General features: G+C 40.3%; 1 protein-coding gene across 1 annotated transcript; it reads left to right on the plus strand.

Annotated features, from left to right (window-relative positions):
- Nucleotides 1-11,303: 11,303 nt before the first annotated feature.
- LOC149305153 (digestive cysteine proteinase 2-like) lies at nucleotides 11,304-27,035 on the plus strand. The gene is made up of 11 exons (XM_089478865.1): nucleotides 11,304-11,343; nucleotides 12,261-12,332; nucleotides 12,911-13,003; nucleotides 14,925-15,097; nucleotides 15,613-15,853; nucleotides 16,889-17,090; nucleotides 18,487-18,680; nucleotides 19,478-19,569; nucleotides 20,757-20,918; nucleotides 24,410-24,599; nucleotides 25,854-27,035. Exons 1-11 carry the CDS (start codon nucleotides 11,304-11,306, stop codon nucleotides 26,039-26,041), a joined length of 1,647 nt encoding a protein of 548 aa, XP_089334991.1. The 3' UTR covers nucleotides 26,042-27,035.
- Nucleotides 27,036-27,791: the final 756 nt, after the last annotated feature.

Below are 27,791 nucleotides of genomic sequence, written 5' to 3' on the forward strand. Positions count from 1 at the left end.
AGCCATTGCTAAGGACTCCACTACAAAAGTTTACATCATCATGACAGGCTTCTGCAATTGGAATGCCATGTTTGTGCAACCTCTGAGAAAGTCCAGCCACTTACACAACAGTATTCATACCATTATTATTTTTAAAATATTTTTATTGGTTTTATACAGTATTAACAACACAATCGATTTCTACATTATCATACAGTTATTCCATTCCAGCACTTTTCCATTCCAGCACTTCCTTCATCTTGCAGTATTCATACCATTACAAAGCCACTACAGGATTCTGGTCAATGTCTACAAATTTCAGCATATTGGTTTGGCCATTGGATTGCATGATCCTCTGGGGAGAGGCGAGCTATAAATTATTATTATTATTATTATTATTATTATTATTATTTATTTATTTATTTGACCCACCCAATGTAATGCATTGTGCAATCCCCCCCAAAAAACCAACTTTGCTGCTAACCTTCAATGCGTTAAAATTCTCCTTGGGCCAGAAAATACACTGGGCGCACTCAATGGATATTTGTGATGCTGGTGCATGAGGGTTAAACCTGCTGCTGTGGTCAAGGAGAGGGATCTCTCACACACCTCAAAAAAAGAAATGCACAACAGCTGTACAAAGGATATATGATGAACTCAGTACTTGAACCAAAGGTTGCGCTTAGTTCTCTCACTTCTTCGGTTCTTTTCAGCTGAGCCATTTAAAGAGTGTATATGTATTGTGTGTTCTTATTGTGCTTGCTGATGTGTATTTATTGTCTACATCTATGTTCTGCCTTTCCTTGCACAAACCAGTAGTAGCATTATCCTCCAGCCCCACTACTTACAGAACCACCATTATGTCTATTAATATTTTTGTCCTTTCCAGGGCACACCAATATTAATAAATGATATAATCAGAGACCAGTTACTCATGTGTGCCATGTGTCATACAGAGCCAGCCAAAGTTACTATTTTCACTACAGTTACCAGAGTCAGACAGCATTACTTTCCCACTCTCTGAATTAAAATAACAGCATCTCATCCATCAGCGAAGCAAGATTTGCTCAGAATAACTGAGAATGTAGTAAAGACACATGTCAAATGGTACCAAAATCCCAGCACGGCAAAAATGCTGAGGGAAAGAAAACACAAAAACATGCAAGCTCAGATAAAAAGATAGGTATCTTCTCAATAATTACAGTATGTTTTCAAATGTACTTATTAAAAGGGTAGGTGTGTTTCTGGTGCAATTAACTCTCATCATAAGCATTAAGCTTGACACAACATTTATTGCCATTGATAATAACTGCTGGGAAAGTTATGTCATTGTGAGAGGCTCACACAACCATGATTTCTATTTGCTCAAGCAACTTACTAATGTTTAATGTTAACTGGGCTTGGCCTGGAGCTGTTTCAGTGTCTTGGGAAGGGAAGAAAAGACAAACTGACACTGCAGGCCTAAGTTACTTTCGTAGGCATTCACCCACCAAATCAAATCCTGGGAATTGTAGTTCTGTGCTATGTGTTAAAGATTTCTCTAAAAAGAATTGGCACCCAATGGCAATTGTCAGGGTTCCTTGGGGGAAACCATTATAGTTAGGCTGACATACAACCAACATGTTTTTTTTTTTTCCAGCAGAAATCAAGAATAAATGGATCTCCAAATGTTGGAATGTCGCTCCAGACATATTTCAACCTTAGTTTATACTGAAGATGTGCCTTGAATCCATATTCCAATCCGACCATCCCACTTCCACAAACACACTTTAAAAGAAACACATTCACAAGGGAGATTTGATCAGACTCCAGCATCTTGTATTTTGGCCCTGAAACACTGCTGCCTGGCAGCCACAGGCCTTGCTAACTAATAACTTCTGGGCCCATCACAAGTAATTGGGTAACTACAACCTTTAGCTGCTAAGTAACTGGAATCTAGTGGATGCATCATCTGCTCTTGGAGGAGCAAAAGCTAACCTGCAAACTTCCGTTGACATTGGGTACTTGGTTGTATGGTATATTATAATAACAATTTACTTCGTTTGGGAATCAGAAGCTGAAGTTAAGTGCACTCTTACTTAATTTAGATTGGCCATTTATTATAAAAAGTAACATTGACATTGGCCATCCATTATAAGAAGTAACATCCAGCTGCAGGTACACTCAGACAGCTAATGTGATTTAGCACAGGTTTATCAGTGGTGATGTCTACTGGGCAAGATTAGTGAATTAATTATTCATTATTTACATTTTTATGTTGTGGTGTGCTTTCAGTGAATTTCCGACTTATGTTGAATGTTAGATCCCTCCTCTCTTAATGCCAAGATGAGTCTTGTCTGTCTTTGCCCTTCTTTACAGAAGAACTTAACACTCATAAGAGTATCTCCTATATGAGTCTGCCCAAGATCTTTAGGGAGGGCACTTCTATCATTCCCACCATCCTCAGAGACACGTCTGTTGGGACCACAGGAGAGGCAAAAGAAAGAAAGGAATACAACAGCACTCACCTGAAAACAACCGAACCTTGCTGCTGGAGGGGGAACTAGGGCAAAATAGGTTTAGTGATAACCGAGTGAACATGAAACATGTACTATCAAGGTAATACTATATATTCACAGGAAAAGGTATACCATATATACTCGACTATGTCAAGAAATTTATGCCTCAAAAATGACCCTAAAATTTGGGGTAGGCTTATATAAGGGTCAATACACCAGTAGTGCTTAGAAGGGTCCTAAAGCAAGCAAGCCTGATACTCCATTGAACACCAATTCCTTCCCCCTCCAGTCTGCTTTGCAAGTCTTTGGTTCCGATCGGAAAAACTCCCCATTTACAAACACTTACCCCTCTCTCTGCTCTGTTTTGAAAGCCTTTGAACCCTAAGGAAAAACCTCTCCATTTAAATCTACTTGCTTCATTCTCTAGTCCATTTTGCAAGTCTTTGCTTCCTAAGGAAAAATTTCTCCATTTAAAACCACTTGCTTCTGTCTCTAGTCCCTTTTGCAAGACCTTGATTTCTATGGGAAAAAAACACCTCTCCATTTAAATCCACTTCCTTCCTTTCACAATCCAATGCTAAAATCTCTCCTCCAGCACCTGGGAATCAGTTGGGAGAGGTCCAGAGAAGAAGGAGGGACAGAAGTGGTATTTCCCGCTTTGCATCCTTCCTTATAGCCCCCGAAGTTTTACGTTTGACTTATCCACAGGTCATATCAAAATCCAGGATTTTGACCCTGAGACCTTCCCTCAACTTATACATGAGGTCAACTTATACGGTATGTACAGATAGCAATTACAATATAGAAATCAGCTTAAGTTTATCTATTATGAATGGCATACGGAAGTAATGCTGAATTGCATCTAAACAATTCCAATATGCAAAGCAACTTCAATTTATCTACTATGAATAACCTACTAAAGTAGGTAATGCAGAATAACATCTACAAAACTTAATTAAATCATGAGCAATTGTTAGTACAGATACACAAAGGCTTCAGCACAATGATAACACATCAGTAAGAATGGACTACAACAACACAGTGAAAGGAACAATTGCAAGTCACAAACTACTTCCAATTGCAAGACACAAACTACCTATCCCTGTCCCTGGGAATTTATGAAAGACGTTTCAACACAAAAGGGCTTCCTCAGCCACAATGTAGCAGACTAGTATTTACATAGGCTGCATCTGCACTGCAGAATATACCAGTTTGACACCACTTTAACTGCCATGGTTCAATGCTATGGCGTTCTCGGAACTGTAGTTTGCACCAGCACTCTCTCAGGACCTTATCACACATAGGTTCTATGTGTTTCCATCCCAAAAATGGTTAAAGTGGTGGCATCCCAGAAAAGCAATCCCATTTGTTATTGGTTATCACACACAGAGCACAAGGGGTTAAAAGCACATTAAAATGGTCACAATGTGAATTTGGCTATCAAAAAGAAACAAACAAATCCCCATTGCAAGCTTATAAATACATTTATTTTCTGAACATGCTCAAAACTGTCATTTCTACAAGTGCACACATACATACACACATGCTCCAGAGAGGGGAGGCAAATCCTTTTTGCCACAGAGCCCCAAAAGGTGTTTCAGAGAAAGGCAGAATGAGGCTGCCCTTTGCAAACTCCTAAACCCACACACAAAGACACACACACACAAGAGAGAGAGATTGAAAGGAAGAGGCTGGGTCCATAAGCCTGCCTGATTCCATGCTGTCCTTTTCCAAGGAATGTCCTCCATTTCTCCCTCATGTCCAGGAGGACTTGCAAAGCATCCTCTCTCTGTCTTCTCCCAGCAGCTGTGCCCTTAAAGAGGGAAGAGTGTGTGTATCCCTTTAAGGCACGAAGTCAACTGAGACTTGCTTTCCACATGACTGGCATGACGCGAAGGGAAACAGTTCACAAGCAAAATGAACACGTAAATCTGGTAGTTTTGTGAATTTACTTATTTCCTGATTGACCTCACATTTTGCCTGGATTCTCTTCTGATTGCCTGCAATATCATGTGAAAAGCAGCTGTGAATGTGTCCCTAAACCCTGGATGACCCTGCACTGGCGCCACTTTCAACTTCCAATTTTCCCCCATGTGATAATACCCATTGTGGGAGAAAGGTGGGATATAAATCCTGGAAAGAAAGAAAGAAAGAATAAAATGTCATTTTACTACCCAATTGTATGTAATAATTACACACACACACACACACACACACACACACACACACTTTTCTGTCCTGTAGAAACCATGCAGTTTCATGCTGATGCAATTGCTATGGCTCCATCCCACAGAATCCCGGGATTTGTAGTTTTACAAAGTCCTTTTAGCCTTCTCTGCCGAACTACAAATCCCAGGGTTCCATAGGACGGGGTCAGGAAAGGCAGAGTCGTCTTTGATGTGTCTTCAAGTCTTGGGGTACCCCACATTTGTGAGGCACTCTTAGCGAGAAGGAATGTCTACATTTCTCATGTTTGTCCAGGTTTTGAACCTGAAGGTGATAATTTCAGGAATGCCGTCTCCATTATTTAGGAGGTGTAAAGCCTGAATTTTGAAAGATCATTCTGTCTGTGGCTGTTGACGCTGGAGAACAGCAGATGTGGTGCTACTCAATGTGCTTCCTAGGCTGCATCTGCACTGCAAGAATAATCTCGCTTGACACTGCTTTAAGTGCCATGGCCCATTGTTATGGAATCCTGGGATTTGTAGTTTGTTGTGGCATCAGAGTTCTCTGACAGAGAAGGCCAAATATATCACAAAACTACAGTCCCCAGACCTGCAAATATTTTAGAACTACACCTCATTTCATCTTAATCCCTTGTTTACTGTATGCTGACTAAGGATTGTGCAAGCTACAGCGTAACATTTGGAAGACCTTCTCTGTCAGAGAACTCTGATGCCACAACAAACTACAAATTGCAAGATTCCATAACATTGGGTCATGACACTTAAAGCAGTGTCAAACAAGATTGTTCTTGCAGCCTAGGAAGCACATTGAGTAGCACCACGTCTGCTGTTCACCTTTGAGAAATTTGTCTGCTTGGCAGACTTTTCTCGCTGCAAATTGTGGGAGAGCATCGTTCCTTCTAAAGTTCTTTTTTCCAAGGTACAGCAGCAGTCGACACTCAAACTCAGAGTTCAGGATGTGTTAGGCTGCATCCACACTGGAGAAATAACTGGTTTGGCACCGCTTTAACTGCCCTGGCTCAAAGCTATGGAATTCTGGGAGTTGGAGTTTGTTGTGGGGTCCAGAGCAAAGCAGAGCTCCACTCTGGACCCCACAACAAACTCCAACCCCCAGAATTCCATAGCCTTGAGCCAGGGCAGTTAAAGCGGTGCCAAACCAAGTTATTTCTCCCATGTAGATGCAGCCTTGTTTCTCAGAGGAGAAAGGACAGCAAATTCTTTAGGAAATGGACTGCTTGAGGACACCATGCAAATGTTGGAAGTGTTTTTCCCTTAATTTCAGCACCATGGACAAATGAAAGGAATAATTTCATGTAGTCAAGGGTTTATTGCTACTAAAGCATGATTTTAAGCATCGTTTTGCTCAGATCTAAGTATATATTGTGAGCTAGCAAGGCATTTTAACAAAGGTAAATTAATCAGAAAAATGTGGTTGGGTACGTAATGAAATACGTATATGTATATGTAACGTAGCTGTAAATAAAATGTATGAAATGAATTTATATTTTGATAACAAGAAAGTTAATTAAATGTAAGATATTAGATTCGATTGACTGTAATAGAGAAAATGGTGTATATAAATGATAGAGATGGTCATTGTTTTGTTTTGTTAAGGTCATGTTTTGTGTTGTATCATGTTGTAGATAGACATGTGTGTTTGTTGTATTTGGACTTTTGTACTGTCTTTTAATGCAATAAAAATTTAATTTTTTTAAAAAAAGAAATGAATTTATATTTCTATTAGTATTTTTAGCTTTTATTTTGTAATGTTTTGTATTTTTTTATTGAATGTCCTACATTTGGCTGTGCCTTGTCCTCCTGGTCACCCTGGTTTGTGTAGCGTAGTGTAGTGTTTCACAGAAGCTGCCTCATGCGCTCTTCATCTTAAAGGCAATCATACAACTTCTTAAAGTCATAAGGAATAAATGTGCACAACAATTATTTGAGAGCAGTAGGAACTCCTTGTCCAAATATCTATAACTTGCAAATTGCTTAAAAAGGAACTCAAATTGGGCAGGACTGGAGTCCAGATAGACAAGGAGAACGTTGTTGTTGGGCAAAAACAGTTTGTCTCCTTTCCATGTTGGGTGATAATATTTTGTAATGCAAGTTCACACCATTGCCATGAAAAAAAAATTACAAAACAAAAGATAGGGAAAGTATTTTCATCCAGGTCATTGCTCCAAATGACAAAGAAAACATTTCTGATGCATTTTGCAGAATCAGGAAAACTTGCACATAGCATGCAGATAATGATTTCCCCTCTCACTTCCTAGCCAACATCATGCAGAATAGATGTATATTATGACTACGAAATAAGATCCTGGTGGTGGGTGGTTACAGTTTTCGGTGATTTTACCTTCACTTTTGCCCTGATTTGTCTCACTTTCATTACTCCATTACTTCCTTGGACACTGTTAACAATTCCACAGACAGTAGACTCTTCTCTTTAGGTGACACAGCCATATTTGGCTGTGTTTCACAAATCTGGTTCATGCATAAACAAAAATGCAAAACTCTGCAGAGTTTTTCAAGTATTGCCGACATTTCTCCTTGCTTGGTTAGCCTTTCTGAGCATTTTATATGGTGCACTACTAGAAACTAAGGATGGGATTGCATCACATCTGAATAAAAATCCAGTCAAGTACCTTTGCTGCAACAAGAGCCCTGGTGGCGCAGTGGGTAAATGCCTGTACTGCAGCCATTCACTCGAAACCACAAGGTTGCGAGTTCAAGACCAGCAAAAGGGCCCAAGCTCGACTCAGGCTTGCATCCTTCCGAGGAGGGAGCTAAAATGAGCACCCAGACTGTTGGGGGCAAATTAGCTTACTTGCTAATTAGCTTACTTGCTGTTCACCGCTATGATCTTTGGAATAGCGGTATATAAATAAAACAAATTATTATTAATTATTATTAAATACCTTTGTAACAGGAGTGGGCAGCTATGGCCTGGTATATGTTTTTGGACTGGAATTCCCATCAGTCCTTACCACTGGTTATAATGATTAAGTCTGCTGGATTAACAACTGGAAACTAAGAAGGGTCTCAGTATTGTGAGAAACATAAAGGACACAGAACAACAAAAACTTGTAGATTTTATCTTTCTCACAATATTATTTATTTATTTATTTATTTATTTATTATAAGCAATATATTTATGTACTATCATCACAATATTATTTATTGTTTATTTAATTATTTATTATTATATTCACACTATTTTAGTTTTCTGTTTGCAGCCTTTCAGGGGGGAAAGGTTGCAAACAGAAAACTAAAAAGTGTGAATATAATAAAGGGAGAAGGGCTTCAGGTTCCCAATAGGTCTGCTGGAGTATCAGTCCCACAAAAACACAGTGACAAGGCTGGATTGTAAAAGTGCAATGCTCCAGGGACCTCATTGACTAAGGGAGGATTCATGCTGCATATACCTGAACAAGCTTCTTGTTAAGAGAAAAATGCTTCTGGAGAGAGGAGTCTGTAGCTCATCTGTAGCTGCTTGTCCTCTTGCCCTCCGCAAAGACTGATAGCACTTACTGATTATTGTAATTTAATTTCCCAGCTGCAGAGTAAGTGAAGAAGCATGCATTGCTTTGTCAATCACTGCGAGATTCAGACTCACTGGCTTGGAGAAAGGAGTTCAAAAATAATTGTTCAAGCTCTGGACTGAAGCTCCCATCATCCTTCACCATTAGCTATGCTGGCCTGGACTCATGGTACCTTCAGTCTTACAAGAACTGGAAGGCAACATCTTCCTGACTTTTGCTGTATAAGAATAAAGGGTCATGTGAAGTCGAAGGCTTTCATGGCCGGCATCCATAATTTTTTGTGGCTTTTTCGGGCTATGTGGCCATGTTCTAGAAGAGTTTATTCATGATGTTTTGCCAGCAAGATGCCAGCCACAGATGCTGGCGAAACGTCAGGAATAAGCTCTTCTAGAACATGGCCACATAGCCCGAAAAAGCCACAAAAAAGATAACAGACAATCATTTATTGTTTTATGAATAAGCTCTCCATGTATTAATTTTTGTAAGCTTAAGTCTTTTCTTCCTAAATCCACAATGATGTTTTACTATGTTGTCATGCAAAAAGAAAGAACCAAATCCCAAAAACACTTTGATCATTGTTTGCTCTTTTAGGGTCACGTTGCACAACACAGTTCGACCACTATAGTTATTTAACTGCCATGACTGCATTCTATGGAATCTGGGGATTTGTAGTTTGGTGAGTCACTAGATTTCCCTGGCTGAGAATTCTAAATACCCAAACTGCACATCTTTGGATTCCATAGGATTTAATCATGGTGCTATAACCATAGCTTCTGTCTCTGATTAAAGAAATATTTACTCCTGCTTTATTAAAATATACTATTTTAACCATTTTTTTAAAGAAAGTATACACTAAGTTATTTAACCAAAGAAGGCAAAGAAAGTCATCCTGAATTAGTATTGTTCATGGAGAACCTGGCTAAAGGGGCTGGCGTCTCATCTGGTTATGTTATGACTTCAGAAGGAACCAACTGGCGAAAACAACAAAAGGACAGATTGTTTTCAGCCTTGAACTGAAGCTAGCAAGACTTGCGGGAAGAGCAAGAGATGACATAGGAATGACATTTTAAATATTCTATCTTCTGTTTAGGAACATAGGAGACCCGCTGCTGAATCAGAACAAGGTTGCAACTATTCCAACACTGTGTTTGGAATCAGGGCCATCTGGAGGATTACAGTAAACCCACAAGCAGGATGTAAAGCATCTCCATGTAGCCCTTGAGTGGTCCCATACAGTCCATCATCCAGGAGCCCCTCTTTTGATGACACAGTTTGACATTTGCAGCTTGAAAATGCTCTTTTAGCTGAAAAATGTTTACAGCATATTTTTTTACTGTAAACTCTGTTTCAAGGGATCTGCACTACAAAAAAGCAAAAATAGAGAAAGAGCTCGACCTGACCTAGCAGACCACAAGTTGCACCTGAGTCAATAGTGTGATGTGGCAGCTAAAAAGGCCAATGCAATTCTAGGATTCATCAATAAAAGTATAGTGCCTAGATAAGGGAAGTAATAGTGTCACTCTATTCTGCTTTGGTCAGGCCTTAAATACTGTCCAGTTCTGGGCAAAACAATTCAAAAAGGATGTTGACAAGCTGGAGTGGGTTCATAGGAAGGTGATCAAAACAGTGAAGGGTCTGGAAACCATGCCCTATGAGGAGCAACTTACAGAGCTGGGTATGTTTAGCCTGGAGAAGAGAAGGTTAAGAAGTGATATGATAGCCCTGTCTAAGTATTTGAAACGGTTTCATGTTCAGGATGGAGCAGGCTTGTTTTCTGCTGCTCCAGAGAATAGGACATAGAACAATGGATGCAAGCTACAGGAAAAGAGATTCCACCTCAACATTAGGAGGAACTTCCTGACAGTGAGAGCTGTTTGACAGTGGAACACACTACCTCAGAGGTTGTTGGAGTCTGGAGATTTTTAAACAGAGGCTATTGGTCCTAATAAAGGTATTGGCTATCTTTGGGACCCCCCAAGGACTACATGGAGATGCTTTACATCCTGCTTGTGGGTTTACTGTATTCTCCAGATGGCCCTGGATGTTGGATTTTGTCTAATTCCTGCATACTAGGCTGAGCTATCATGGTTCTGCTCACATATGACACCAATTTTAAATTCCCTTCATTGGCTATCCATTAGTTTCCAAACACAGTACAAGGTGTTGGTTATGACCTTTAAAACCCTTCATGGCTTGGGCCCAGCCTTCTTCCATACAATCATCTTCTTCCATACAGTCTGCCCCACACACTTAGGTCCTCTGGGAAAAATCTACTGCAGCCACCAAAAACTAAACTGGCTGCGGTTTCCCAGAGGACCTTCTCCTCTGCCACTCCCAAGTTATCGAATGGCCTGCCGGAGAAGACCCACTATATTATTAATCTTGATATCTTTTAAAAGGTGGCAAAAACAGCTCTCTTCTGACAGACCTTCCCGGATTAGCATCTCAGTCGCCTCCCACTGACTACCCTGTCTTGTCCATTTTAATAATCTTAACTGTATTGTTTTATTGTTGTTGTTTATTGCTGTGATTTATTGGTTATGGTGGGTGGGTGGGTTTATGGGGCATTGTATTTGATTGTGTTTTAATGTTTTAATATTGTTTTAAGCCACCTTGATCTCATTGGAGAGGCGGGGTATAAATAAAATTATTATTATTATTATTATTATTATTATTATTATTATTATTATTGCATACTTTATGTATTTTTCTGTATTCTCCTGGGAACTTGCCTGAATACAAAACAACACAGGGAAGATTATCCTCTTGGTCCTTCTGTGATGTGGGCCAGGAGTTTCGATCTCGTATATTCAGTTTGCCACCCTAATCCTGACTCCTGGTCTCCGGTGATAAAATATTAGGTTTTGGCCAATATCCATTTTAATACTAAAGACAAATAAACCAGTAAACTGCCTTGTAACCTAATTTTCTGTTTCTTTATTGGGAGTTTTAAGCAACCAATCAGACCTCTTCTGGAGCCACACAGCACTTCCACTCCTACCCTTTGGGAGGGCTTTGGTTTAACCGTTGTGGCTTAATAAAATTGCTCCTTCTTAGGTTGCTTCTCATTTCTCTGGCCCACGTCTATGGCTGGAATGGGGGTGCTGATCTTAACAGCATGGGCGTGTTTTCTTGGTAAGTTTCTCTTTTCTCTTTTCTTTTTCCGATTATGGGCTGTGTACTCATCATCTGTAGCATCGGTGTTGTTTTTCAAAATATCTCAAGGCTAACGTGGGCTGGAAGATGCTCTATGAGAACTAAGCACAGCTAAAAGCAGTGAGACCAATGAAAACTTTGAGTTCAGAACCAAATTTGGAGAGATTACATGTGGTTACAGCAATTCAGAGCAACTGTGAGCCAGAGCTGTGCTATTCAAAGTAGTGGTTCTTGAGCTGGCACTGGTCCTTGAACCATTGACTCTTGGTCGTTGGCAAATGCCCACAAAAGAAAGAAACAATTGTAGTCAATGGGTTCACATATGATGCCAGTCCCCAGCATGCTGGAAAAAGGTAATTGCTGGATCCCCATAGCAGATAGTTTGAGGAAAATTCAGCTAGAGATTATCTATATACATGTGAATAGGGAATTTTCTAAAGAATCTTTTTGCACTAATTATATTCTGTTTTGTTTTTTCTTTAATAGTATATGTTCTGGATCTTTTCTCACTACAGAAAGATAACCATTAGCAAAAGTCTTTTTCTGTAGAGTTGGAAACAAATGGTGACTACCTCAAACATAATTTCCTCTGGGGAAGGTTTCATATACAGTTGGCCCTCCATACCCACGGATTCCTTATCCACAGATTCAAGCAGCCACAGCTTGAAAATGTTTTTTAAAAATTATAAATTCCAAATAGCAAATCTTGATTTTGCCATTTTATATAAGAGACACCATTTTGCTATGCCATTGTATTTAATGGGACTTGAGCATCCACTGATTTTGTTATCCATAGGGGTCCCTGAACCAAACCCCAGTGGATATCAAGGGCCCACTGTATATTAAAGTTACTTAACTAAATCCAGTTTTGTTGTCTTTCTCTATAGGCATTTCAGTGGTGGACTGTACACATCTACACACTCATCTCCAGGTGCCTCCCAAGTTTTGGGATATCTATCATATTACAGGTAATATAGTGTTCTTTAGTACTTCACAAATATGTGGTTTGCTGAAAGTGGGTAAAACAGAACATCCATTCTTCATAATAATATTTTTTTAAAAAAAAATACCAGTGAGTTTTAGCTTGGTTATCCTGCCTCTCCATCACTTTCCATCCCCTGCATGGGTTCTATGCAACTTAACAAGTTTTTAGACTCTGTACTTTAAGACACCCTTCCTCAACCACACAGTTTCCAGAAGGATTAAACTACACTCCTCATCATCCCCAGCCATTTATGGTCCAAGATACCTGGAAAGTGCCAGGTTTAAGAGATCAGTTCTCAAATAATAATCAAATCATCATCATCATCATCATGATTTATTTATATATGTCAAAGGTGCTGATAGCTTACCTGCTGAGGGGTTGTTTTGGAAGATAATGGATTATGCAACAAATTAGCAGAGATTCCACAAGTTAAATCATTTCCAGATGATCTCCCCATTTCTCACATTTAGTATAAAAAAAATGATTTCCACAGTTACCTGTTTTTTGTATTGCAATTTTCTTGCTTCAGCTAAGCAGCTGTCACCAAATTGCTTCTTTCAGGTATCCTCAAATTACCTTATGCTGAAATTGTAGAACCATTTGAAGCATGGTTCAACGAATCTGCAGGGAAAAGCCGTATCCAATATTATCAAGGTAAGCAAAGCAAATAGTGAGATAATGGTGATAGCCCAGTTAAAGCAGCCTCTTTTCTATTTTTCCAATAAATATAGACATTGGTTTTGGAAAAAGTGGAAGCTTCTTTGTCTTAGGTAAAGGCTATTTGTCTATATAGCCTCATATTGACTACTCTGCTCTCTTGAGAAGGGAACTTTCCAAAGCATTGCTTCATTGTTGTTGTCCTCAGTGGATATTTCTATCTATCCTTTCCACCATCTGAACACTTTATGCTCAGAACAAACTTGTGAGGTGGGTTAGACTTTGCACTGAAGATGACAGGGACTGAACCTGGGCTATGTTATATGTTATGTCTCCTCTCCATTCTTTCTCCTTCATTGGTGCCTTGTGTTGTTATACTGATTACATCTCAATTGTTTGTGCACCCTAGCTATTTCTGGAGCCAGAATATCTGGATTTGAATAAGGATAGGAACAAGGATGACTGGGAAAACAGAACATTTTATGGTAGACTTGGAATCCAAGGAGGCCCTGTGCAGGCCATAATCCCATTACCAAGATAGAATAACTGAGGATAAGATATGTTTGAGGATATTTATTCAAAATCATTGTCCTTGTACTAATTGCTCAGATGTCTCGAGATATTCTGGAGCCAATCAAAGAAAGGATGTTAGTAAAGAACAGGCAACATTCAGAGCAGCTAGTTACTGATCTAGACTCTAGCAAACTGAAGGTGTGCATGGTTATGGTATAGAGTTAAACTGGGATTTCAGTGGAAATTTGGGATTTTTATTTTTATGGTTCTTTATCTTTAAAACAGACTTGGATTGATCCACCCTTCAAAGAGAGCAATAGAGGGGAAACCTTGGTCTTCCAAATGTTTTGTACTATAACTTCCATCATTCATTACTGCTGGCAATGGGCTTCTGGAAGTCCAGAACATCTGGGAAGCCAAGATTTCTCCACTCAGGAAAGAACGTGCTCTGAAATACACCTGAAATACATTCCGCAGGCTTTTGTGGTCTCTTCCAACTCTATGAGTCTATGAAACAGAAGATCTAGACTCTAGAAAGAAGGATGGGAGAGCTAATGGTTATCTTTCTGTAATGACAAGCTGATTAAGAATAGGCAATATGATCAAAACCTTTGGTTCTGATTTGAACCATAAAGTAATAATAACGCACCTGTAGAAATATCACCCATTACTATCTGAGTACTGAAACAAAGACAGAAGACTGGTCAAAGAACTATATATGCCTAGATTCAAGTGTTGTTGTTGTTGTTAAGCTTTATTTATAGAGCGCTGCAAATTTACACAGTGCTGTACATACAACCAGTTAGAAATAGAATAAAATGAAATAGGCAAGATGCTTCTGGCATGCTGGCACTGATCATATTTTATCACAGGCTGTCACTTTTGTTATGGGCAGAAACTCATAGACTTTAAGAGTTAAATAAAAGTGGGAAAACAATGGTTTTCCTGCTATTGTCAACCTAAGTGATTAGAAAGGGGTACCCGTTGATAGTGATGTCCACTAGATAGCAATTATGGTAGCTGAGCCTTACTCCATAATGGCCAGTCATGCAAGAGCACATTAAACAAATGATTTCTCATTTTTATTTAACTCTTATTAAAGAGACAGCTGCAGGAGCCGGTTGAAAAGCTGGCACACAATTTTGGAGACAGTTTCTCAGTGCAATGAAATCTTTAATACCATCAAACTACTGTCTGCTAATGACTACTGTTTCATTTCCATTGGGTGTTTCAGTTCCATCTGATATCATTGTTTACAATCTTCTACCCACCTATGCAGATATATAATAATTTGGCAAAGTGGGTTGAAGTCCATCCACTAAAGCTTATGCGACATAAACTTGTTTGGCTAAAATGTAACACTTTTTGAAATATTTGGTGGTACCCTACTTTTCTTCTTCTCCAGGCCAGGTGATTACCTATCAGTTTGGTGGTGAAAAACCTTATGGGGCTAGCTTCAAGGTGACCCCTGAAACCACAGAAACCAAGGCCAACTTTAAGGAATGTTTTCGGGTCAATGGAACTTCTAACAAACCCATCAGGGCTCAAAGTGTCTTTCCTAGCTTAACCGATTTCAAGGTGAGCTCCTCACACTCCTTCTCCCCAGCATCTTTTTACATGGGAAAAGCTCTCATTAGACTCAGTTGGACTCACTTCTTAGTAGACTTTATAGGGTTAAAGATATAAATAGCATTTTCATTTACTTACCAAGAGAAAATATAGAATATTATACAGAAAGTAATGCATGTATATATTTATTAATAAACATTTAATATGCTCAGATTGAGTTTTAGATGTTGCCAAATATTTTATTTCATCTGACCTTTAATGATGTCTCCTTCTTTCTACCACTATATTAGTTTATTCTTTTGCCTCTCCTGTTGTCAGCTGCAGTTTAATATTTTTGGAACCATTCAAAATGTAGTTTTGTAATTTCGAATAAGGAAGACTCAATCTGTAGTGTGCATACATTTGTCCATGATCTTAGGATCTAATGTTGCATATGAATTGTATTTGTTATTTACATTCCTCAATATCCTGCTAATAATATTAACCCTTCACTCAATTTTGTTCACTCACACTCTAAATCCCAGGCTATAGGGTTGGATAATTACAAGGGACAGCACTGCACAGTCCTGGAGAGTGTATCCTTTTGGGGCAAGAAGAAGAACACCTATAAATTGTGGGTGTCAAATGCTTCTACAGAAGCTGTACCAGTACACTATGAGATGTGGGGATTCAACACACTCCTGGGCTCCCACTATGACAAATATGAGATAGACTATACCAGCTTTTCCCGGAGCTTCCCATCTACCGTCTTCAATCTTCCTCATGGTATGTACAGAGCAATGTTTTCTCTTTAACAGTTTTTGCCATAAAGTTCCATCCTGATGATCAATGGTACAGAGAAGTGGTTCTCAACCTTCAGCCCTCCAGGTGCTGTTGGACTTCAAGATGCATACTGACTGGAGGTTTTAGGAGCTTAAAGCATCTGGAGGGACAAAAGATGAATTGTAGAATCCTAGAGTTGGAAGAGACCACAATGGCCATCCAGTCCAACCCCATTCTGCCATCCAGGAACTCCCAACCAAAGCATACCTGACAGATGGCCATCCAGACTCTTTTTAAAGACCTCCAAGGAGGGAGACTCCACCACAATCTCCGAGGAAGCAATCTGTTCCATTGTTGAACAGCCCTTACTGTCAGGAAGTTCCTCCTAATGTTGAGATGGAATCTCTTTTCCTGTAGCTTGCGTTCATTGTTCTGGGTGCTATTCTCTGGAGCAACAGAAAACAAGCTTGCTCCCTCCTCAATATGACATCCCTTCAAATATTTAAACAGGGCTGTCATATCACCTCTTAACCTTCTCTTCTCCAGGCTAAACATACCCAGCTCCCTAAGTCGGCATGGTTTCCAGACCCTTCACCATTTTAATCGCCCTCCTCTGGACACGCTCCAATGTTTCTCAATGTCCTTTTTGAATTGTGGTGCCCAGAAATGGACACAGTATTCCAGATGGGACCTGACCAAAGCAGAATAGAGTGCCACTATTACTTCTCTTGATCTAGACACTATACTTCTAGTGATGTAGCCTAAAATTGCATTGGCCTTTTTAGCTGCCTCATGGCACTGTTGACCTATGTTCAACTTGTGGTCTATTCTGCCAGGTGTCCCCCATCCTATATCTGTGCATTTCATTTTTCAACTCATTTAACATAGTATGTAACAGTGTGTGTCTGAAAATAATTTGTTGTCAGTGTTTTCATATTTGTCCTGCAAGGTACACAGAAAGCAACATAGACCTGAAGAAGAGTAATAATCTGTAGCTGATTCACACATGGCAGTGACAGTAATTTCTACTTCTCATAGGTGTACAGTGTTCCCACTGGCCTGGAGGTGGACCAGAACACAGTCTCCTGGCCAATCCCATGCAGGAATTTGTTGAGGGAACTGGAGAAGTCAGTAGAATCCATGAGCACCTGTTCCATCATTACAAGGAGAAGTTCCAAAAGACCTACAAGAGTGAGAAGGAGAAGGAGCACAGGAAGCGTCATTTCATCCACAATGTAAGGTACAACAGGCAGCCAAGAGAGGAGCAGAAGAATGCAGAGCTGGCCAAATCTGAGGCACAGCTGCAAACAGCATCTCTAATTTCTCCAAGTCAAAGTGCATAGTACTAGCACTTAGAAAAGTTGCTTTTGTTGGACCACAACCAGCAGAAATCCCTAGGGATTCTGGCAACAAAAATCCAAAGAAAGAACTTTTCCAAGTTCTGCAGCCATATAGATGCAGCTGTCTTCATTAGAGAAAAACACAGAATCACCACATCTCAGTCTGTGTATACAGTATATGCTCATGTTGTGGATGCCATTTTAATTTGCACTGCTCTTAGTTCCACACACATGGGCTCTGTATATTTCTTAGGTGTTTATCACATGGAGGTTTTTGCAGCTTTTTGCAGCTGAGATCCAGAGTGACTGCGGGTCCAACGATGCGAATTCATGTTATAACGTGAATGTGTTATCAGACGCGATTCCTTTCTATGCGCAGTGAATCCAAAGTGACTTCTCATTTTGATGATTTCGGGAAAAAGTGAATTCACAGAATTCGCTTTCAAGCTCACTTTGATTTCACTCTGAATTGGTCTGGTGTGGAATGCAACTTTGCTTCTGCTCTGGTACACCACCGCAACCCCCCCCAGGTTGCAAATTTCCCATGATGCAGTGCTGCAATTTCTCCCATTTTACTTTCGGTGGTCCTTTCACTTTCAGGGCAACTTTCAAGGCAACTCATTTTTTATATGTGTGTATGTGTGTGAATGTGAATATACAGATCTGTCTGTCTGTCTGTCTGTCTGTCTGTCTGTCTATGTGTGTGTTGAAATTGCTGAAATGGAAGGGAAAATAAAAAAGGGGATGAAGAAGACATAGAAATATTCACGAGGCAAATATTCATGCAATCACACAATTACGCAAAACAGGGAACAAGAACTTGCACCCCTTTTCACCCCGGAAACATACAAGGTCACGATGCATTCAGACCCCCACTGAGCATGCGCAAGGGTGCCGATTCAAATTGTTGAATCCCACCAGTGTGGTAATACAATTTGCACTCACTCTGCTTTGCTTGAATCCGCATCACGTGACTTGCCTTGGATTCGATTCCCCCTTGATTCGGAAGGGCAACGGAAGGGCAACCAGGTGTGATAAAACATTCATGTTATAACATGAATTTGCATAGCTGAACCAGGAGTCACACCAGATCTGAGCTGCAAAAACCTCTGTGTGATAAGCACCTTAGTGTAAACTTGAAGAACCCGTGTGCAAGAAAATACTCTGATGAGTATAGATATACATCACAGGCAACAATGCTGCTCTCGCAATATTTTCAAATCTTGCAGGTGGGCAGCAGAATGATTGTCTTTCAAATCCTTGTTTTTGTTTGTCCCCTTCTCTGTTTCCTTCCAGGTATATTCATTCCAAAAACCGTGCCCATCTCTCCTACAAACTGTCTATGAACCATTTGACTGATCGAACCCCAGAAGAGATTGCAGTGATGAGAGGGAGGTTAAAGGCTGGACAACCTAATAAAGGCTGGGCCTTCCTATCACAACAGTATGATGGCCTCATCTTGCCAAACAGCCTGGACTGGAGGCTTTATGGTGATTATTGTATAATTATTTTATCTATATACTAGGAACATTGATATGTCTCCTTTCCCACAAATGAGGTCAAGGCAGAGTACAGATCTCTGCTCTTTCCTACTTCATCTTCACAACAACTTTGAGGTAGGTCAGGGGTGGTAGTCAAAGTTGACTGGCCCCAGGTTATAAAACCAGTGACTTTTATCACCATCACCACCTCGTTATTTATATCCCACCTTTTTCCCAGACTGGCCTACGAATAGCAGAAAGCTACCATAAAAACATATACAGCTAAAAACATACAAAAGTGAGTTAAAAATAATATTAAACTAACAGCAGAATTAAAATAGTTTAAAAGATAACTTTAAAACCAAAACTGGAAACAACCCGCACCATGAAAACTCCTTTCTTGTTAATTTCCAGTTTGGGCTAAGTGAGAACTTGAACCCAGATCTGTCAAATCCCAGGCCAACAATGTACCACTACACTGCATTGCAGTTTAATCAAGGTGCACAGCATTGTCCTGAATGTGTCAAAGAAAGGAAATACAATTTCTAGTTAAAATTAAAAACAACACTCTCATTTGGGAGTTTAGCATACTGAGTTAAGACATTTTTCTTTAAGACTCAAAAATCTTATTTCTTTTGCAGCCCAGAAATTTTTACTCTAGTATTCAGCTTCTGTCAAACTGTTATTTACATGGTATACATGTATATGTATGGTAGAAGTCAGAGATTTTTTGTTTCTTTGTTTGGACAGTACTGTTCATATCTCCATATCTATATATCTTGTCCCCAACTTGCTCCCTAATGAAGGTGCTGTGACCCCAGTCAAAGACCAGGCTGTGTGTGGTTCCTGCTGGAGCTTTGCTACCACTGGAACACTGGAGGGTGCACTCTTTCTCAAGGTGAGAACCTACACATATAAAATAAATATTTGCACCCCTGATTATCCAGAGTATTAGTAAGAACCCCTCATTATCCAAAGTATTAGGTGCAATTGTGCAATTGGTTTTCACACAATGTTGTGCGCAAACCGCTAAGAATCTGACCAGAAAGAGACATGAACCAGCAATTAGTCATTTTCAGGAAAATATCATGAATTCATTTCCGTTTCATTCATGGTATCACTTTTTTTGCACAACTGCTCTAGTGTGAAAGCTATTTGCAGTTTATTCACAGGATTCTCAATTTTTAACTTCTTGCCAGATTATCCATGGTTCTTTGGGATGAGTTTACTTCCAGTGCTGCTTTGTCATGTGCAGTTGCCAAGAGGAAATCAGCCTTTTATGCTGTTTTTTAAACTTTCCTGTCTTCTGAATAATGTTTTGTTCTTCTTATTTAGGTTGCATATCATTCCTGGGAAAGTAAGGGACAGTACAGTATATTTTTAATAAAGAAAATTGTGTGAATAAAATTGTTTATTTCTCTGGGTGATTTTGTTTGCTGCCATGTGTGGGACATGTTACTTTTGCAAAAACGGAATTCCCAAACCATCAAGATTTACACACATCTGTGTGAAAACCAAATGCACATTCTACCCTCTTTCTTGCTTTAGTAATGAGCCTCTAACATGTTAGTGTGTTGTGCATGTAAAAACCATTCACGCACTTTTGTACTTTTGCGGGATGCAGATGCTTTAACCATTATTGGGATGGAGGTATGTATGGTCCCCATGTGATAAACTCCATAGATTTCAAAGTCAAGGAAGTTAGCAGCAGGAGGAAAAACGCTAAGATACTTAGCACAGAGGGAGAACATGGGATTCCTTGTGTGCAGAATATCCTAATCTTTGGGGTTTTTTAGGTAGACTTAAGAAGACATCCATCCAAAATTTTGGAGAACTGCTGCTGTTCAGTGTCAACAAGACTGATCTACATAGGGATAGAAATCGTGTGGCTCCAGACATTCTTTGTCTACAGTTCCCACCATTCCTTTCGCTTGGGGTTTCTGGCTAAGGCCAACCATATCTGGAGAGCAACATGATTTTCACCCCTTAGTTATATTAGTCACTACTGTGACTCATTATATAGCGGCACAATGAATATCAGCTGCAGCATCATTCAAAGAACTACCTTTCTTTCTTTCCCCACAGACTGGAGTGCTCATTCCACTGTCTCAGCAAGCCTTAATAGATTGTTCCTGGGGCTTTGGAAACCATGCCTGTGATGGTGGCATGGAGTGGCATGCCTATGAATGGATCATGAAGCATGGTGGAATTCCCAGCACAGAGTCTTATGGGCCATACCTGGGGCAGGTGAGTCCACAACATACCTGGAAGGAAAGTGGCAGTTTCACTGAGAATAAGAATTATGATGCACACCTTGAATTTTGTAGGTGACATATTGTTACTTATACCACACATCCCTACTTGTGACCTATTTTTTAAAATAAATTTAAAACTTATATGTCATAAGTTATGTAAATTTGCCATATTAAAACAACAAAGTTATTATGTCTTACTTCCTTTAGTTCTCTAGCAATAATTATCTTTCATTCTATTGCTAATATTCCATAGAGTCTTATTTTTCTCTATAGCCATTCTAAAGATATTCTCAGTCTTAATATATACAGTAAATGCTGGAAACCATAAAACTGGAGGCTGAATGGTGATTTAACAGCTTTCTCAAATTCACTATCAGTATTCTAAGCAATAGGTCACAACTAGGTTTCCTGTATATTTACTGTTACCTACTTGTGACCTATGGAATACTGATAGTGAATTTGAGAAAGCTGTCAAGTCACCGTTCAGACTTCAGTTTTATGGTTTTGGGTGCTTTATATTCATTTAATGTCCAATACATTTTTCTGCCCGAGACAAAAGACAAAATAAACCCTGTTCCCATTTCGTGTGCAGAAGAAATGGGAAGAAATGGGAACCTACAAAGTAATGAAAGGATCTTTTTTGATCCCTCCCTTTTCAAACTGAAATTTTTGCAAGAGAAGGGAATTATTTACCACTCCTGACTGGTTAAAATGCTAATGTGTGAATAAGACAAATGTAAAGGTATTCTTTTGTAAAAGACTCAGCACAGGCACTTTGAATAAATGGTAGTTGCAGGCCTAGATATGAAAATGGGTGTGATCTCACTGAAAAATTGTTATACACTCATCTCTCCATATTTACGGATTTGATATTTGTGGATTTGATTATTCACGGATTTGATTAATATGTTCTCTCTAGGAATATCTAAGCCCACCAGCGCAACTCTATGGTCAACTTGAACTAAAAATTGCACTGAAAGACCTAGAGATTCCTAGAGAGAATACTCTACTAGGCATTTGTAGCTCCTCCAATGCAGTTCTATGGTCAGTGTCTGTTGGACGTTGGCCACAGAGTTGCACTGGAAGACCTAGAGATTCCTAGAGAGGGGTCCTCTCGGGTAAAAACAGGGTGTTTTTGTTATTTGCACTTTTCCCATATTCACGGGGGTCTTGTGCCCCTAACCCTAGCAAATATGGCGGGACAAGTGTATTCTTCGTCACTACATAAAGTGTTGTATCAGCTCTTCCTTTGGTGTTAGTAGAAATCAGTTTTCTTTAAGACAGTCAGAGTTTATAACTGCATTGAAAACATAGGCCCGTTACAAACGAGCCTTTGCAGCGCCCCCGTCACATGCTAGGGGTTGGCCGAGGACCTAGCGTCCATATAGGCCTCACGCCTAGCACGTGATGGGGGCATAATAATGGCGGCGCCCTATACACACAGGTGCTGCCATTTTGACGTATCAGACACATAGCGTCCATATGTCGCGCCCCGGATGTGATGCTGCGAGTGCGCGGTTTGGCTGCTGCGGTTCCCGGACACAGCAACCGGCGGCGATAGCAGAGCACCACTTTTCGGAGGTCTGTAACCCGCCATACTAACCAATAATACAAGTAGCAGCTTCACAGCAGGGATGGAAAATTCCTTTCCCCTTTTCTGCTGTGATTACAGTATTTTTATCTCTCCCCAACACCAGATGTCCTCTGCATTTTAACAACACAATTACCCTACTGGATTATATCACATGCTGCTGTTGCTCAGCATCCAAGAGCTCACTAGACAACTCTGGGAAGTCCAGAAGCACAATATGGAAGTGATAACAGGGTGACCAGATGTCCTCACCACAAAGGAGGACAAGGTGCAACAAAAAGTAGGGTATTCAAGAGAAATGGAGGAAATTACAACGTATAAAAGCTAAAAACACGCACATAAATGTAAATTCATGCTTCTTAGTCATGCCCAAAACAGAGGACATTTTGGAATTCCTCCTGGACAAAAGGTTGAAATGTAGGACATGTCCTGGAAAAGGAGGGTGTCTGGTCACGTGGCTCTACTAAGGCTGCATCCACACTGCAGAAACAATCCAGTTTGACACCACTTTAACTGCCCTGGCTCAATGCTATAGAATTCAGGAAATTATAGTTTTGTGAGCCATTTAGCCTTCTCTGTCAGAGAGCTCTCGTGCCACAAGAAACTACACTTCCCAGAATTCCATAGCATTGATTGATGGCAATTAAAGTGGCTTCGAACTAGATTATTTCTGCATTGCTGATGCAGCCTCAGTCTACCTCTGTGTGGATATTTTTACATTGTAAGCCTGAGGGCAGGGAACCGCCTAATTAAAAATTAGTCCTGCCTGGAAGAAGAAAGCCCTCCCTTCAGCCACCATCTTGAAGGAGAGAGAGGCAGGCTAGCTCCACCAAGCCTGCCTGGAAGAAGCCAAACCCTCCCTTCATCCTCCATCTTCAGGGAGAGAGAGGCAGGCTAGCTCCATCAGTCCTGCCTGGAAGAAGCCAAGCCTTCCCTTCATCCTCCATCTTGAGGGAGAGAGAGGCAGGCTAGCTCCAGACCAAGAGGCCTGCCTGGAAGAAGACAAGCCCTCCGCTCATCGTCCATCTTGAGGGAGAGAGAGGCAGGCTAGCTCCATCAGTCCTGCCTGGAAGAAGACAAGCCCTCCCTTCATCCTCCATCTTGAGCGAGAGAGAGGCAGTCTAGCTCCAACTGTCTGCCTGGAAGAAGAAGAGCCCTCCCTCTGCTCCATCTGCCTTGGTCCAGGCCTCAGAGGGAGAGAAGAATGCTGGACCTGATCCCCTCCCCACCACCATTCCCTTCTCCTTTTGTGTCGTGTCTTTTAGATTGTAAGCCTGAGGGCAGGGAACCAATTATCCCCTCTGTTATAAACTGCCCAGATTCCCAGTGATTGGGCGGCATATAAATAAAACCTATTATTATTATTATTATTATTATTATTATTATTGTAAGCCGCTCTGAGAGCCTTTAGGGCTGAAAGGCGGGGGATAAATACCATAAATAAATAAATAATCAATAAATATTTAAACAAAATATGGCTTTGGAGACTAAAATGTCCCATCCTGGTATATGAGTGTTAGCCCACATTGTTTTGTGAGAGCTAGGGATGTGGCGTGTAAATTAACACAGCGAAAAAGATTTGTTCTTGTTGTTGTGTGCCTTCAGGTCATTTTTGACTTATGGCAACCCTAAGGTATTTATACATTTTTCTTGGTAAGAGTTGTTCAGAAGAGGTTTGCCATTGCCTTCCTCTGAGGCTGAGTGTGGCTTGTCCAAGGTCACCCAGTGGGTTTCATGGCTGAGCTGGGAATCGAACCCTGCTCTCCAAGGTTGCAGGAGAACACTCAAAACACTGTGCCATCTACACTAAATAAAGTTGCAGACTTCTATCTGAAACTGTCAAATAGCTTTCTTGCAGTGAAAATAGATGTGTGTGCTTCTTGTTCTTGCAGAATGGCTACTGTCACTACAACCAAACTGAACGGATGGCAGCAGTCTCTGGCTTTGCCATTGTGCCACCTGGAAACACCACAGCCCTGAAGGCTGCTCTCTACAAGCACGGCCCTGTGGCTGTGAACATTGATGCTTCCCACAAGTCCTTTGCATTCTACTCCAGTGGCATCTACTATGAACCAAATTGTGGTAAGTCAGATTTCACTGTTTAGTTCAAAGCCTCTGCAGTGGGGTGGAAATGCAGCAGTGGTGTAGTGATACATTTCGAAATGCCACCCTTTAACTTGCCTGTACCAAGATTTTAAAATACATATACTTGACTATAAGTCGACCTCATGTATAAGTCGAGGGCAGGTTTGGGGGCTAAAATTATGGATTTTGATATGACTCATGTATAAGTAAAGGGTAAAATTTAGGGGCATGTGACAAAGGATCTATAGGATGAAGCAAAGGAAAATGATGCCGAAGAACTTAACAAAATTCCAGCAGGCATAACTGTTTGTGCTCATACTAAGGATGAGAGAGCAAAGGGGGATCAGTGCTTTCAGGACAGATTATACCTTTGCCTTTCACCAAGGGATAGTTCCCTTTTTATAAGAGTTAAAGTACAGTACTTACATTGACCCATGGATAAGTCGACTCAAATTTTTTGGGTCAATTTTTTGACTAAAATTTCTAGACTTATAAATGAGTATATACAGAATGCATTTGGTATATTTTTTGATAATTCCAATGTATTGAAGATGTAAGTTAAGATTAGGGTATACTATCAGATATTTCTTGACCCCAAAGAATGAAACAAAAGTCTGTTTTTCACAGCACTGCTACTTTGCTGTGTTCACCAAAACCAACAACACAATACATTGTGTGTTTGTGTGCCAGTATGGTATATTGACTGACACCAAAAAGTACTTTTGTTGTGTGCTTTCAAGTTGTTTCTAACTTATGGAGACCGTAAGGTGAACCTATCATAGGGTTTTCTTGGCAAGTTTCTTCAGAAAGGGTTTGTCATTGCCGTCCTCTGAGGCTGAGAGAGTGTGATTTGTCCAAGGTCACCGATAGGGTTTCCATGGCTGAGCTGGGATTTGAACCCTATTTTCTCAGTGTACTAATCCAACGCTCAAACCAATGCACCACACTGGCCCTCCAATACCACCCTCTCCAAACAAAAAAATAAATAGATTTGCCCCCTTTTTTAGTTTTTTTAAAAAGTATACATAGCCATTCTGCAGAAACCATTTACAAATGTTCAGGTGAGAATGGAGCAGAATGCCTACATTGTTGATGGATTCTGTATGGATTCTGCGACAAAATGTGACTTGCGAGGACAAAAAACGTCCCCTACCAGCCGCAATGCATGAGAATTAATCACATTACCATATTCGCTCTCCGTCTTGCCATATTGGCACTCACATTGGACTCTTTTCATATCTTTTCTTCTAGGAAACAGAAGTATGGATTTGGATCATGCAGTCCTAGCAGTAGGATACGGAAACCTCGAAGGGGCTAACTACTGGCTCATCAAGAATTCCTGGTCTACATATTGGGGCAATGATGGCTACATCCTCATTTCTATGAAAGAGAATAACTGTGGGGTGGCAACTGCTGCTAGCTACCCAATCCTGGCATAACGGGGAAGACTGGTGAAGATACCAAATGATTTCTAGTGTTCAAGATCTCTGATGAAACCTATTTTATGACAGCATCCCATTAACTTGAATTAGGGAGGACTTCAGGGATATTCATTCCGCAGTGCAGAAATAATCTGGGCTGGCATCACTTTGACAGAGCTGCAACCAACTTCAGTTCCCCGGATTCTATAGCATTGAGTTGTGGAAATTAAAGTGATGCCAAACTGGGTTATTTCTGCAGTGTGGATGCACCAAGGGGGAAGTCTCTGAAATAGGCAACATGAATATGTGATTTAATACCTCAAATCTATTTGGAGAAAGCTTCTGCCATAAACTGCTAAGTATTTAAGGTGCCACAGTAATCCGTGTTGTTTCAATATATTTTACTCATTTAATCCAAATATTTTACTGGCTGAAACAAAAGACAAGTTGGTGCTCCCTCCCACCCTTACATTCTTCCTACATAAGCCAACAAGACTAGCAGTTGAATCTTGCTTCAACACCTACAATGCAATAGTATCGTCCATCAAACAGGGGAACAGGCTACAGCAGATATGCAGAATACATTCTTTAGCACAGTGTTTGTCAAGCTTCAGCTGCCAAGTGTTGTTGGATTGCACCTCCCATCATTCATTGCCAGCATGACCAGTGCGCAATGGTATTCAAAGCCCAAAGCACAACAACATCTGGGGACTTGGGTTTGATTATCATTGTTCTAGAACCAATGGTAAAATCCGAAGTGCATGCTCTTATTCAGACAGTCTCTATAGCAACATCCCCACGGATATTCTAAAAGTGCAGTTGGCTATGTTTATTAGAACTTGAAGCAAGATTCAGCAGTTTTAATCTCCACCAAGAATAGATCTTCTGTAAAGCTACCCTTCAACACTTTGGATTGCAAGAGGTATAGGTCATAACAGTTCATCATTGCTGGGAAAATCCATTTCCCTTCCAGTTACTGTAGATAATGCATGTAAACTCAGAATAGGAGAGTCCAAGCAAATGCCAAGTAAAGTTCCTACTAATCCAAAAGTCCTGGGTCTTTCATCCCTGTCGAGAACAAACCACAATTCTCCAAAAGTGGAGAACTGCCAGGAGTCTCCTTCCCCCTCAATATCACAAACCATTTACAGCCTGAGAAAACAGCTTGACTTTGCACGGTAGGACTGCTCTGCCTATCAATATTATACCAAACCATATTGCTGTAGCAACTCTTGTCTTCCCAAACACTTGATTTCATTTTTTCCTGAGTGGCTGGAACAAAAAAGAAAAGAAGCACATTAGAGCACATAAAACTCATGTTCTGTGAATAAATGATATGCATCAAATGAACACACATGGATTCAACGAAGTTATTTATGTGTCTAATGCCTCCCAAGTAATGTTGTGAATTCTTCATGTCTGATATGTGAAGCACGTAAAAGCCATTGTTTGATTCCCAGCTCAGAGTCAGCACAATCCACAAGAAAGTTCTTATACACAAACCACATTAAATAAAATGGGGAGTTACCTAAACACAGTAGTGCTCCTTTGGATTTTTGAAGATGTCTTCTGCAAAGCACAACACGCTTGAAAGTCGGGTATTTCAGTGAAATCGAGCATCCTTCCTTGAATCTAAAATTTTTGGATTCTAGATAACCATGGGACCAGGACCTGGTGCAGAACTGGGGCTCCCAACAATCTTCATAACTGACGAGAACCCCTCATACCTTTTACAATCCAAAAGGTTTGCAAAAGCCTTCATGCTATC

Source organism: Sceloporus occidentalis, unplaced genomic scaffold, assembly GCF_023333645.1.
Source record: "Sceloporus occidentalis isolate IW3139 unplaced genomic scaffold, rSceOcc1.0.p SCAF_13, whole genome shotgun sequence".
In the NCBI taxonomy this organism is placed as follows: Eukaryota; Metazoa; Chordata; class Lepidosauria; order Squamata; family Phrynosomatidae; genus Sceloporus; species Sceloporus occidentalis.

Bases quoted from the DNA above. Each gene is read 5' to 3' on its own strand.
- LOC149305153 (XM_089478865.1), top strand. From the start codon at position 11,304: ATGGGGGTGCTGATCTTAACAGCATGGGCGTGTTTTCTTG. The intron at 18,681-19,477 runs GTGATTATTGTA...TCCCTAATGAAG, and splicing joins CCTGGACTGGAGGCTTTATG to GTGCTGTGACCCCAGTCAAA. The intron at 24,600-25,853 runs GTAAGTCAGATT...CTTTTCTTCTAG, and splicing joins CTACTATGAACCAAATTGTG to GAAACAGAAGTATGGATTTG.